This window comes from Centrocercus urophasianus, unplaced genomic scaffold (assembly GCF_019232065.1).
Source record: "Centrocercus urophasianus isolate 14NV4802_14NV808 unplaced genomic scaffold, USGS_Curo_1.0 seq_15, whole genome shotgun sequence".
In the NCBI taxonomy this organism is placed as follows: Eukaryota; Metazoa; Chordata; class Aves; order Galliformes; family Phasianidae; genus Centrocercus; species Centrocercus urophasianus.
The window spans coordinates 13,626,154-13,640,757 of NW_024884697.1; the positions used below are offsets into that span (position 1 = coordinate 13,626,154).

General features: G+C 46.5%; 1 protein-coding gene across 1 annotated transcript in view; it reads left to right on the forward strand.

The window, feature by feature from the left end:
• Nucleotides 1–7,078, forward strand: part of SLC2A13 (solute carrier family 2 member 13) — a 137,860-nt gene extending 130,782 nt beyond the window's left edge. Inside the window, exon 10 of the mRNA XM_042815869.1 lies at nt 935–7,078. Coding sequence (XP_042671803.1) covers nt 935–1,161 — 227 coding nt within the window. The 3' untranslated portion in view covers nt 1,162–7,078. The remainder of the gene's footprint in view (nt 1–934) is intronic.
• The last annotated feature ends 7,526 nt before the right edge of the window (nt 7,079–14,604 follow it).

Here is a 14,604-nt window from a genome sequence, read left to right on the forward strand (position 1 = left end):
AGTCTGTGTCCACGGACACAGTGCTAGCATTGATTTTCTGCTGCTTAGATTCTAGATCTCAGTTAGTTTGGCTGTGAAATTGCAACTGTGAATGCAGTGTTCTCACCTAACTGTGTTCCATTAAGACCAGGCACCTGGTATGACCTGCCTGCAGTTTGGTCCTGATTCCATAAGAAATGCTTCTTTCTTTCTAGAAAGTTGCATAAACAAGGAATCTGAAAAAAATTACCTTTTGGCTTGGTGAAATATTTCACTTAGAAAGACGGCATCTGCAATTTCTCATTTTGTAATGGCATCTGAGACCAATATCAGTTGTCGTTGCCAAAACTCCGTACAGCTGAAGATGCTACTGATCTGCTCCCAGCTGTTGATTATTGAGTCCTGTCTGCTGGAGCCTGTGGAGAGCTGGTCAGCTTACTGCTCAGCCCCTCCGCTACAAGTCGTGTACATTGCATGAAGATCTGGTGACCTTCACATCATTACTGGTGCAGAGCCTTTCAGCAGCTGCTGCTCTTTTCAGGCATCAGTCTTGAAACAAATGGCAGGTAAATGTTGGGCTCTTGGTGCCTTCTTTGCTCCCCATAAATGGGGGGGGCAAATGTATGAGGGGTGATGAGATCATTCTCAGTGCCAGTTGTCTTTGGTAAGTGATAATTAGATGTAAGAGTCTCCAGCATTATTTTAATCACGGCTGTTTCTTTTTTGTTGAAGTTTCTCATTTTTGGGAAGCAGTCTTAGTGATTCCCGTGACATTAAGAATAACTAAGAAACTTCTCACCCTTCCTATCAACTTTTTTTTATTGGCTATGCAATAATTTAATTGCTGCTTATTTTCACAGCAAAATGACTTGCCAAAAAACAGATGAGTTCTTCTGCCTTTCCCAGAGGGGTGGGATGCTCCATCACTGACTGTGTGTGTTCTTTTGTATTGCAGGAGCCTTCTTTCTGTACGCAGGGTTTGCTGGCCTGGGACTCCTTTTCATCTATGGCTGCCTTCCTGAGACTAAAGGGAAAAAACTAGAGGAAATTGAATCTTTGTTTGAAAGCAGGCTATGTACATGTGGTATGTCAGATTCTGATGAAGGGAGGTATATTGAATATATTCGGGTGAAGGGAAGTAATTACCATCTTTCTGACAATGATGCTTCTGATGTGGAATAATTTTCAGCTGCTAATGTATTTAATCATGTAAAAGCCTTCTGGGGGAAAAGCAGCTCTCTGGTGACCTCACTGCCCTGCTTCTGGTCTGGTTCTCCTTTCTGCTGTCTAGTTAAAAATGCCTTCGTGTTCAGAATGGCTCCGTTTTGGAGGAAATTCAATATGCTCATGTTTTCTTGATAACTAAAAGCAATGGCTTCCAAAAGAGATTGAATTCCACAATTATATGAATTAACCAGATGTTTGCAATCCCACACCATGCTGAGGTATTTTGCATGATGTACTGTGCCAGATGAATGTAGAAGGCTATCCTAGGTGGTCAGTGGTTGTCCTTATCTTCAATACTGGCAAAAGTTGAAGTAATGTTGTAGCTAGTCAGAAAGCAGCTGACATCAGTCAGATCCCCAGCTCTTAGCAGTCTATCAGACAGCTCTTGTATGCCACACAACAAAGGTTGCTGCTGCAGTGGTTGCCATTTGAAAGGATTACATGTATCTCCTGTGTCTGTCAGAGGGAACCTTGTCCAAATTATCCCAATGGAATTTCATTTGTATCCATTTGAGATAACTGCAGAGAGCCATGGTCACCCAGGTGGTGCCTCATCAGGGCGGCACGAGTCTGTTGTCCCAGGTTGTGTTGCAGTTGCTGCTCTTTACGGACACGCTGCAGTCAGCAGCTCGTGTCTGTGAGATCCACTGCCAGAACAACATTCTGAGAGCAGGAAACAGAACCCAGGACATGGCTGCATGTGCCAGTGAGCTGGTGGTGTGCATTGCTACGCACAACAGAGAGGCTACGGTCAGTTGGAAACCAAAATGATTTTTTTTCTCCTTTTCAGCATGTGTACATTTGGGTTTGTGCCTAGTTTTGAACACAAAATATCACGAGCTGGAAGAAATAAAAGGAAGGGAGAAGTTTTCTGCTGCTAAATGCACAGTGGTCATTCCTCCTGTGCCTTTTGCTAATGAATAATCAAATTGCCTTCAGTTTATCTTCCTATTGCAGAGTGAGTGAATCCCAGCAAATTTTTCCTTCAAATGCCCTTAGTCAACCCGTGTCTTTCTGGATCAAAAGAAAAATATTAGTGATGGGCAGAAGCCTACATCTCATATTAACTGCCTTACTGAAGCATTGCAAAATTGTCAAGAAACCGTCGGGCACAAAAATCAAGTTGGCTGCCTTTAGTGTGGTAATGAAAATATTAATGGCGTTTTATTCACCTGCCGTGATTGCCTGCCTTGGCAAATTGAATTTTATGCAGCTACATAAAAGTGTAATGTTATTTTTTTTCCTTGCCCTGTTTCTTTCCACGGCTTTAATTCTTTGGAGGTATGAGTTTGAAAGCATAAAAAATTCAAATTCTTATCTCTAAAACCTTTGCTTCATGATTGTGGAAAGCCTCCTCTGCCTGTCGGCTGCTCCCCATTTGCTTGGTAAAAATGCATTTATTTTTCATTGTGTACGGATTAAAGAAGTTGTTGGATCCACTACCTTTCAGAGATACACTTTGTGGGCTCTTTTTGGATTGAAAAATATTTTGAGTGTAAAGGAACTGTCAAAATGATAGTGAACATTTGTTACTAAGTTATTTTTATTGGATAATATGTGGAGTCTTTGTTGTAATCATGAAATATGATGCTATGCTGTCTGATCTTATACAGGAGAGGTTTCTTACTCTCTAATTAGTGAAATTCAGTGATTGGATGTATTTTAGGTGATTTTCTTTTTTACTTCATAAATCAAAGAAATATTTTTGGAAAGAAAATATTTTAGAGCATCCTTCTGTATCTTGGCTGGGAATAAAAGGGAAAAGCATAGCAAACAAAGGGAGAGGTGAGTTACTGCAAAGAGCAGACTGACCTCGAGCCTCTGAGGGGCGGTGACAGGGCTGCATCCCAATCCTCCACCCTCCTTCCCTCTCTGTGAGCGCACAATGTTCCCAGGCTTGTAAGCAGCAGCAGCAGGAAAGGACCAGCTCTCCGGCCCTTTATCCGAACGCATCAGTTTCAGACCAGCCGTTGGGCTGCTGCCGCTTCAAAGCCTCGCCAAAGGTGCAGTACCTGAAATGAGAGAAAGGGACGCTTCTCACAGGTGAAGTTCAGGGTGAATTGGTTTCCTTCTGAAGCCGAAAAATAGCTGTTGGAAGATTCTGCTTCAGAGCAGGTTGTTATCCAGAGCAGTGTGAATAGGTGCCTACTGCCCAACGTGTGCACGTTGGGATGCTGCACAAAGACAGACTGAGGCAGGTATTTCCTGATTTTTCAGGACAAGGACTTATGGCTCTGATCTCCAGAAGCGTGAGCACAAGGTCCCTTGATGGAAGCACTGGAACTGGGAGCACTGGTTTGTGCTCCCAGTTCCAGCACTTACCTCCATGTCCACAGGTAGAGGAAACAGCAGCACTTTGGTGGCATAACCAAAGTGAAGTCCCTATGAAAACTGCTATCACAAGATCAGCCTCTTTCTTTTCTTGCAGGCAGTGCTGGGACTTTTTAGCAGCAGAAGACAATCTCTCTTTGCCAGCGTTGTTTCCTGGACGTTTTCAGAGTGGCATTCGGTTGTGTGCAGCGCTAGGTTATTTCCCACACTACAATTCAGTCTCTCTTAGAGCAGTTTTCTGAAGTTTTACATCCTGGGCCCTTTTTCTTGAGGCAAAGCGATTGAATCACAAGCATCTTGTTTATTGTCACTACTTCCTCTGAGGATGCAAAATATATTGGCTTCTTTGCTGTCAATCCCCTTTCCTACCCACAGAGCTGGGTTTTAGTCTTCCTCTTAAGGTTGCTTTACACAAAGAAAACATTCCACACCTTATTAACCCCGGACCTACTACCAAGCATCATGTATCTTAGAAGTGAGATCAAATACTTGAAATTAATCTTACATAATTAGGGCAATTAGGGTTTTATTTTTAGAATCTGTGAACATTTATAATGTATGAAGGTAATTAAACAAATGTTTCTATTTTGCAAAGATTTTTATATTTGTGCTTATTTTAAGTTTGAAGAATTTTTGCTAAGGGTAGTGCTAGTGACATTCCAGACAGAAGAATACAAATACAAATGCAGTTGAGTCATTTCTTACGACAGAACGTTAATTTATGAAGTAGCATAAGTAGCACACCTAAGCACAATGTTGTCCTACAGACAGCTTTCTGCAGGAGGTGGGTAGGAGTTCCTTTGCAGGGACTGCACCTTCATTCAGGTATTCTGTGCGTGAGGAGCGCTGCTGGTAGGGCTGTGTGTGGATCAGACACTGATCACACTCTGCAGTTTGAAATAATTCAGCAGCTCAGATTCTTTACAGGCTTGGACCTATGAGCAAGAATAAAAGGAACAATTCCTGATGAGTTTTTAACCTTTCGTATTTTAATTCACCTTAATTCACCTATGGGGGTTTATTAACCATGTTCAAATTCTTACAGTGTTGGGGGGGGGGTTTGTGTGAAGTAATTTGCAACTTGTTTCTTCCCACTGTCAATTTGTTGCTCAAAATCATTTTTTAAAGGGAGAAACAAACTTGGTTTTAAAAGAAAACCAAACCAACAAATCAAAGCAAGCCCCTGGGACTCTTTTGAGGGCTGAAGCTGCATTGTACACATGCACCTTAGGTTGCTGCCATAGACATTGAAAACCAGCGAGTCTCAGTGCCTGCCCTGTCAGACGGTGTGGGGTAAGAAACAAAAGATGTGGCACGTTTCAGTAGGGATAGGATTGGAGCCGACAGGAGCTGTTGGCATCTCTCCTGAGGGGCAGAAGGGCAGGGAACCAGGGAGGTTCCCGGCGCAGGTGGCGTCCTGCAGAGGGCAGCAGCACGGGCAGGCTGAGGGCAGGGCTGTGTTTCCCCTCTTCATGGGGGTGAGGACACGGCAATAGAGATAGCAGAGCGAATGCTTTCTTCCTCTGTGAAGTCTCTGTCCTCAGCTGGACGATAGGAGGAAGTTTTGACTGAAGCTCACTGTGGGGCTCCTGGCAGTCCAGGAGGGCCTGTGCTTTGGGCACTCCCTGCAAACACACTGCGGGTTGGTCAGAGCAGGCCCCGTGCTTCTCAGCCTCACACCCACCCTCCACTGCTCAGCGTACTGCTGCTCCAACACAGACATCTTGAAGTTCTCCTTGCGATTGCCTTAGAGGCTCTGCAGGCCAAACTCAGCAGGGACGGGTCAGAGCCTTCATTGCACAGAGCAGGAGCTAAGTCAGGGTAGCAAGTCGTGCGAAGCACTTTAACGAGTCAGATATCTGTGCACTCTTTTCTGAGAGAGCCAAGCCAACCAAACACCATTCCTCATTGGGAAGAAAACAGAGCTTTGTGTACCAGGCCAGAAGCAGATAATGCCACAGTATGTGCTTTATGGCAAAATGTGTTTTTATTGCAGGTAATATTTACAGCTTACATGTAGCTGCTGCCTATCAAGTGACACAATTGTTCTCTGAATTTTAACGAGTCACATTTTTGTGCAAAACTCTTGGTGGTTTTCTATCAATCTCCATCGCCTTGTGTACAGTACAGTAAGCGTAGTCCACAAAGTGGTCTAGGTTGTGGCAGTGTTAAAAATGTCAGCACAGTAAAACCTAGGTGAACATTGTTAAAGAATAATGTTGTTAGTGATATCGGGGGTTAAAACTCCTTAAAGGCAACTATATTATAGATTTTAAAAGTCTGAAAAAAAAAAAAAGGCAATTCTTATCTATTTTGTGTATGTTTTCATATAGAGAGTTTTTTATGTGCCGATAACCATCACTGTAGTGTTTTGTAAATGGGTGTTAATGGTGTTCCAGAGTTGTGTATATGAGCATTCCCTTTAGCCAGGCTGAGCTGTCAGCGTGACCCAGCGGCATGTTTCACACCTCTCCTCGAGGCTCACTGTCAGCTTCACTACAGCACACGGGGAGCTGGACCAGAATCTGGCCTTGGGCACCTGCAGTTCACCTCGAGGCCCACTTCCTCAAGTTTTTCCTACACGGTGTGTTACAGCTGAATGACTCGGTGTGTGTAATTATAAAGCTTCAAGTGTGCTTCAGTTGCACTCCGATCTTTCAAAATTCAGTTTGACATTTCATTGTATTTGCACAAGGAAGGGGAGCGCTGATTAATCATGAATAACGTCCCTGTATTTCTAAAGGAAACATCCGTTCAGGAAGTGTTAAAGGCAAATTTCTGTCGCTGCCTTAAACATCACACAGACTTTGGAGAGGACTGAATGTAGGACTGACGTCGTGACTTCTGCAGGAGAACCTTCAGCTGGTGGGCTGGGTGCTGGGGGGAAGCCCGAGGGTTCCCCGGTGCTGGGCTGCCAGCCCCAGCTCGTGCCCCCGCCCTGCCTGGTGCGCGCCCGCTGCCTGGGCGCTGTTGGGCATCCGAGTGGTGCCCATGAAAGTGGTGGGATGATTGTTCTCGACGTTCTTCATGTGCTCCAGTGTCCTGCTGGTCCGGGGCATGGCGGGAATTGGCACAGGTCTTGTGTCTGCCTTTAATCTGGAATCTCACAACCCTACAAAAGCATCGCCCGGGTCTTTCTGCCACGAATTCTCTTTAGGGTATTTGAGACTTTATTGGAGACCAAATTGGTAGAAATAAATGCTTTTGCGTTCCATAATAACATGCATATGGTGCCCTCAGGATGCATGGTGTGGTGTTTGGTACAAAACAGGTTTGGGCAAAACTCACTGTCAGATCATCGAAGTTATTTTGTTATCTGAACAATGTCAAACATGTGCCATTTCCTTTTGCAGCCAGTCAAGCCTATAATGTATGAAAGTGTTGTACATTTTCTGAAACTTCAGTGATGTATAATTATTTAATTGACTTCTGTTCTGATTGCTTTAATGACGTTTGGTCTTTACATAAAAGTAAATATCTTCAAAGAATTGTCAGTGCCAGAAGTGTAAATGAACAAAATAAAAGGTGATACTTAATTACAGAATGTTCCTCGAGGTCTTATTTGTTTGGATACTCATAGAACAGGAAAATGGCATTGCCCAGCAAAGTGAGCTAAAACAGTCTGTGCACTTACCTGAAATAAGAAAAGAACAATAATTTGGGATAGGATTGATGTGACCTTAAATAGAATGTTTTGAGCTGCAGTGTGACAGTGGCCCAGTGGGACAGAGCTGCTAAGGACTGTAATTAATTACAGCTCGCACTGAGGGGCAGACAACTCGTGCCAAGGTGATGTGCATCCAGGATGGCTCCTCAGAGGGCCACAATGCTCCCTGCCTCCTGAGCAAAGCTGGCTTTGGGGACACTCTAGCCCAAGTGGCAGCGGTCCTGCTCCTCCCCGCTGTGTCACGCACTGTGGGCCCCTTGTGAGGTTCAGCCTTGCTCCGACCAAGCTATGGCCCTTTGGCCTGGGGTCTGAGGGCTCCCAGCAGTGCTGCTGAGGGGATGCTGGCATTGGGATCCTGCTCAGCAAAGAGCTGGGTCTGCAGGATGTGCAGACTGAGCTCATGGTTTCCATGCTGACAGGTGATCTGTTTAGGTTTCTGGCTGATAGCGTTTGTAAAGGTGATGAATGGCTGCCGTTCAGATTACTTGTCACCAAAACCACACAGCGGCTTTTGGAGTAATGAAAAGCTGGTGGCCCTGCTATCAAACACTCCATTTTCTGGATGTCTCCCATTCCCTCTGTTGCAGCTGCTTTCACAAAACAATTACCCATAGATATGTTGCTGCTGAAAGGAGCCTAGACTGAGCTGCGGGCAGCAGCACATTCTCCCAGATCTCTGAGCTGTTCCAAGCCTGGACACCACATCTGGGTGCTGCCACATTCACACCAGAGCCACACCACAAAGATGCTGCCACCCTGAGGGCTTGTGCTGGGGCTGCTGTCACCAAGGCTCCTGTGCAGGTTGGCGCTGGGCTTCTCACAGCACTACTGAAGCCCAGCAGGGTTGGCTGATAGAGGAGCAGCACCAGAGGCAGTAGTGCTGTGTTTACTGCCAGCAGTGCCCACTCTGTGCAGTAACCAGGTTTCCTTGCAATCTCCTTTTAATAAACAGTTTGAATGGGCTAAATCTCCCAGTATGAGTTGTTTTTCATCTAGATTTCAGGTTTTCATTCTCTCTCTCTCCCCCTCTCTCTCTCCCTTGACATTTCTTGGGCACTGCGGTGTTTGTTCAGTGCTTAATCTCCCAAGGCGACATACACAGAGATGGACGTGGTACAGTTGGTGCATTTTGCCAAAATGGACACCACCACTGACCCAGTTGCAGCCTGTTTCAGTGCTGCCACTCACCTGGCACTGCAGCAGCTGCAGAAGGAGATGTTTGGTGGCAGCCCCATAACGAGTCATCCTGCATGGAGTAGAGGGCGTTTCCATCCCCATTGGCCCTGCAGCGGGCGGCCTCAGCCTTGTTGGGGAGTGATGCTCTGGAGGAAGCCCTGCTGCTAAATTGGTACTTGGTTTCATCTTTTCACGCTGTGATGACATCAACTCATCTGACTACTGCCAATGAGCTCCCGTTTCCAGCTCAGGAGCTCCAAAAATGTGCCCATTTGCAGGGAGCATTGCTTCTTCGGAGGTCAAATCTCCCCGCAGACGTCCTGCTTCAGGAGAATTACTCCACTCCAGGGAACAGAGCACATTTCTGCAGTGTGATGTATCGCCTTGTCATCCCAACAGCCACAGCTCTGGGTCCTGCAGCCAAGCCAACCCCTGTTTGCTGAGTGGGGCACTGCTGCCATTAATCACAGCCCTCTCACTGCAAGCGTACCCAACACAGCTGGCCTGGAAATGTTTAATTCTCATACAGTGGCTCTCTTGCAGCCTCCTGCCTTACCTTCACTGATGTCTTCTGCACCAGCACTGAGCACTGTGTGGGCTGCTGTCCCCTGGCTGTCCCATCCCAAGAATGGCTGCACGCCATGCAGGGACTGTCAAGGCATAGGGTGGGAACTGGCAGCAGAGTAGGAAGATGGGAGGGAGGAAGGTTTGTTTTTGGCTCATCGAGCTGCGGGACCTCACCGGAGCTCAGTATCACTGCCTCAGAGGGGGTGGCTGTGACACGAGTAGGTGAGACAGTCACCTCCAGCTTGTCAGAAGCTACTGATGAAAAGAGGCTGAGGAATGGCAGCAGAAATGTCATTGGATTTGCTGGGGATAGACAAGGATTTGGATGCAGAGAGCCAATACGTTTTTCAGGAAACCTCATCCTTCCTTAATCAGCTCTCTGCTAAAACCATTAAAAAGGCAGTTCACAAACAGTTCCCACCTGAGAAATAATTACTTGTATGGAGACTTAAGCTTCTCATTTCACACAATGATAATCCTTCATGAAAATGGAATAAGGATTTCTATGCAGTACGCAGAGGCTGTTGGCACAGTAACACCTGGCTCCAAGCTGCCCGAGGAAACTTCGCCTGATTCCTTACCCTGCAGGTTACTGCAATTAGAGCTGATCTTACAGGGAAAGCAGGGTACCAATGCACATCAAGATTGCTTCAAACTGAAGCTTGGGGTCACATTTTCAGTCTGTTTGTGCACCTATATTTGTTTCAAAATGTTCAAAGGCCAACACTGTCTTTTGGTTAATTACAGGTACACTTCTGACCTCTTCTCCAGCACAATTTGGTTTATAATCTGCTTTCTCTGAGCATAGCTAAGCAATGTCACCTGCATGGGCCCCCCAGAGGCTCAGCTCACCTCTGGAGAGGTGACTTAATGAAAAAGGATCATCTCTGCCCATGTCCCTGCCTCACAGAAAGCCGTGGAGTGCATGGTGGGGTGGGGATCGTTGCTGCAGTAACAAATACTGGAGAATAAATAGCGGCAGCTGCTGAGGCATGGGCTGAAGCAGTCAGGACTGGAGGCTGCCAGCAGGCTCCTGTTAAACCACACTTCCCCAGAGTCACAAAAAGTTGGAGGTGAAAGAAGGCCCCTGAGCGCAAGGGGAGGCACGCTGCAGTGAAGAGGAAGCACTGTTCTTTTCTAACACGGTGATAGTCACATAAATACTCATAAATACTTCTCCAGTGGCTGAAAGGAATATGCTGCCTCATTTACACTGCTGCCAGCCCACGGACCTCTGCACAGACTGCTTCATTCCTGCAGTTGGGTCACAATCACAGGTAAAATCGTAAGGTAACTGGATTCTGTAAGCTCTCATCTCCCTGCTCAGAAATACGGAGGCCCACTTTGATTGACATACTCTGAGTGGTGAATTATCCTATCTGAGAGATGTGTGCAGCTCTTGCAGACAGCCGGTCTGTGTGCCTGCCTCTCAGCTGCGTAATTTCTACCCTTACTGGAATCCAGGCTGAAAACTGGCTGCAACCTGACAGATACTGAAAGCCTCTTGGTAGCAGCTTTAGTGCAGTGGGGAAAATATGCTGCAGCCAGTGAAAGGCTCTATGTTGTAGAAGATGTGAGAGCTCACTGAGGAGGTGTTACTTAATTTGAAACATTCGCACTGGTCTGTGCAGCACTACCAGTCCCCTGGCAGCCAAAAGGGCAGCCAAACCCTGGGGTGCACCAGGCCCAGCACTGCCAGCAGGTGAGGAAGGGCTTGTCCCTGTTACAGAGCATCCACTGGAGGTCTGTCAAGATGGGGAAGGCTCTGGAGGGCAGGGTGTGTGCTCCCTGTGTTTGCTCAGCCCACAGCGGAGGAGCTGAGGGGAGGCCTGATGGCAGCTGCAGCTCCTCGCAGGGAGCGGAGGGGCAGCGCTGAGCTCTGCTGTGTGACAGCGACAGGGCCCGAGGGAACGGCATGGAGCTGCGTCAGGGGAGGGGAAGCTGGGGGTCAGGGAAAGGCTCTGCATCACACCGTGCGGTGGGCACGGACCCGGGTTGCTGGAGTTCAAGGAGCATTTGGGCACTGCTTCCAGTCACAGAGTTATATTCTGGCTGGTGCTGTGGGGTCAGGAGCTGGACTCTGTGATCCTCGCGGTCCCTTTTACTGGGGGTATCTGCGATTCACAGCCTGTAGGCTGGAAGGCTGAGCAAGGGGAGCACGGTAAGTCCATGGAGCTGGGCACACAGTACCAGAAAGGCTGAGAGGAGCAGAGCAGCTGGCTGTGGCAGTGCTAGAAATGTCCTGCCTCGAGCCAGCAGGGGCTGGGGTGGCAGTTTCATAACACTGAGTGATCAACTGTGCCTTACAGAGCCCTGGGAACTGCTGAGCCTTTGGCAAACCACAAGGATTATTCAGATAAATTATCCCCCCCTGTGAAGAAGATGATCACAGCAGTTTCAGCTAAGAAATGACATGGCAGCTTGCTTTGACAATAAATTGAGGCAAGCTAAGAAAGAAAATCTGCTTATGTCAAGCCTTAAGAAGTGGGAGGCGAGTTGGGTAAATGATAGTTACACAGTGCAGCAGTTTGGCTGTGCAAATCCCTTCCTGTGTTGGCAATTTATTTATATAAGGGAAAACACTATTTTCTTCAGGGTGAAGGGAAGCCCACTGGTGCTTCTGAGAGATGCTGTTTCTAAAATGGCACAGCCATAAACCTGCAAACTGTTCAACAATTCAAAAACCTCTGCTAGTTTTTTAAGTTTTGCAGGAGCCAGCAGAAAATAGAGCCACTGGTTTGGTGATAAGAACAAAGAGTGGCAAAGGGGCTCTTCAGTGCTGCACGACACAACCCACAACCACACAGCCTTTATTACAGAATGGAGAACCAAAAGGAGCTGACCCCATGGAAATAAGGGCAGTGAATCTGCTGACATCGGCTCCGAGGGAACAAGTGCAACGTGCCAACCTCGTACCAGCACGGCTCCTGTGCTGCGTGACACAGCTTTGCACGTGTGTGTGAGGAGGTGTGCATATAGAAGTGCAGCAGCACAGTGAGCCGCCTCTGCTGGGAATCTTTGTAAAGGGAAAGAACGTAACTCAGAGAGAATATTATCAGAAACGTTTATTTGTTGTTGTTTGCAACCTGACGCTAATGCTGCAGTGAGGAGGAAATTATTTCATACTTTCAACCCACTGGCAAAACATAGAAACACATAAAATATTTGTCAGTGTGAAAAGTCAGAGAATGAATCCATAGATGTGCTGTGGGAAGAAGTTTAAATCTTTCTGCTGACATTTTTGTTTGGCTTTGGTGGGATTTTTTTTTTGTTAAAAATGAATAAATTATTTATTTCAAAATTGCATTTGACTTTATGTGTGCTGCTGTGTGCTTTCTGTTTCATTTTCATATTTCCATTTTGATATTTGGTACAAACCAAAGACTGCTTTGCCTCTTAAAATGGGTGAGAATTAAGTCACATCAGATGTGCCTTGAAGTGAAATGGAATCTTTCCTCTCCTTTCAAAAGAAGCAAAGTCACCTTCGAACTCCAGAACCCTACAAGTGGGAAAGCAAATCTAGTTCCTAAAGTTTATGTTTATTAAGCTATCATAAAACTGATCCTATGCTGTCAGTTTGAGATCTACAGAAAGTCAGAGATGGCAGTTGATAGACAGAGATCCGTAGTTTATGAATGAACAGACTACAAACGATAGTTTTTCAAGTCAGGTTAGAAAAACCAAAATACACCTGTTAAATGAAACCTACTGGGAGCAGGACAAAATTAGGAAGCACTCGTTCTGTTTCTTTCCATGCCGTATCAGCTGGTCACTGCTCTTCTCTCCCCTTCATTGCATCAATGTAGCTCAGAATGTCTAGCGTTCTTCCGTCAGCCAAAGCGAGGTACCGGGCTTCAGGGGAGAGCGCTGCCGTCCCCGCCGAGCTGCGTGCGGGCGGCAGTGCCTCATGCTCAGGCGTTTTGTGCCCTCCAGCGGTGCCGGGAGGATGCAGCCCCTGCGGGCTGCGGGCAGCGGGCAGGGAGCGCCCACAGCTGCACACCCGCACGGGGTCACACTGCGTGGCCGCATCCACTTTCCCTGCCTGCGGGCCAGAGCTCTCGGTCTGCACCCAAACATCGCACCTCGCGCTCTGCACCACTTGTGCTTTCTTATGGGTTTGGGGCACCAAGCTGCCCTCCCGTGGAGCGGCGCGCTCTTTCTTTCCCTCTCTGCTGTGTGCAATGCAGTGTTTCTGCTGAAGATGGCCGTCTCCCTGCATAGCCTGACTGCTGGCGGGCTGGGGAGGCACAGCTCCATTATGAGAAGCCCTGAGGGGCTCTGTGCTTTCAGAGGCTGAGATGAGGTTGACATTGTCTGTCTGGAGGTGCTGCTTGTCCACATATTTCTTCTTTCTGGCTGCATCTTCCTCTTCAGACTGTATGAACAGTGTGAATTGTGTGAATGCAACTGTTAAAACAGTTCAGTGACTATGTACAAAGTTAATAATCGACTCATAGATAAATTATGAAATCGATTGAAAGGATAGAATTTTCTGCTGGCCTTTTGTGTTCTTTCTTGAGGGCTACCTTTGTTGAAAAGAGGGTGGGTAAGGAGGATCTTTGTTCTCATGCATTTATTCTTATTTATTCTTATGCTTTGGCCTTTGTGTGTGTGTGTGTTCAGTAATGGCTGAGAATGTGCAGAGCGCCAAATCTTCCTCCCTTCATGTCAAGGAAGAGAGCAGAAACTTCCTTAACACCTTCCCATAACATGGCACATTATTGTAATTCCACAAGGCTCAGCATTATCAAGAGACCAGACCACAGGTCTGTTAAATTAGGGAAACGTACATCAAACCATCTATTGTAAACCCACTCAGGGCAGTGCTCACCACGTCAGGACTGGAGCTGAGGCAGCTTTCTGTCTGTCTTGGAGAGTAACTGGGAGATGGGCTGCTGAGTGGTGACTCCACATCTGAAAAATGAGCTCCAGCAGAAGGAAAAGTTACTCACTAAATATTTCCCAAACATCCAGCTCCCAATTATAGCATGCAAAATTGAGCGTGATCACTACTTCTGAAGCAGTTTTAAGATATCATTTAAGAACAAAGAGTTAGCAAAGTCAAATTGGGTTATGGTAATAGCCAATCCTCCTCCTCTCAAGACAGATTATCACGACTGAATGTGTGAGATGGGTGTCCCACAGCTCCAGCTGTGCTGTCAGCCTGCACTAGCAACAAAGCTGTGCTACCCAAGAGGTTCTGCAGGACAGAGGTAGGGAGAGAATATGGCAAAATCCCTGCACGTATTGGCTACCATACAAACTATATGGGCTTTAGGCTGTGCTTTGTCTTGGAGGCTCCTGGGAGATCTGTTCTGAGCTGCAGCTGGAACAGCTGACCCATACAGCTACGTACTGTTACAAGATGCCAGTGTTCATAAACTTGAGAAATGGTGTTCAGACAAACACACACCTGATCTCACTGGTGAATTATTATTTATTTGTTAGTTAGTGAGTTTGTTTGTTTGCAGCTCCCCCTACTTTCAGAGCTGGCTTAGCAGTTTAAGGGGCCCAAATGAAAAACATGTGGATAACACTCACCAGACATAAGTTAATCTGAATTTATCTCTTCAAGGGAAAGTGAATACTTAGTTACCTGGTAATGCTAGTGAATAAAAATAGAAGTGCTCATAAAATGTAACATCCTAAAAAGTTGA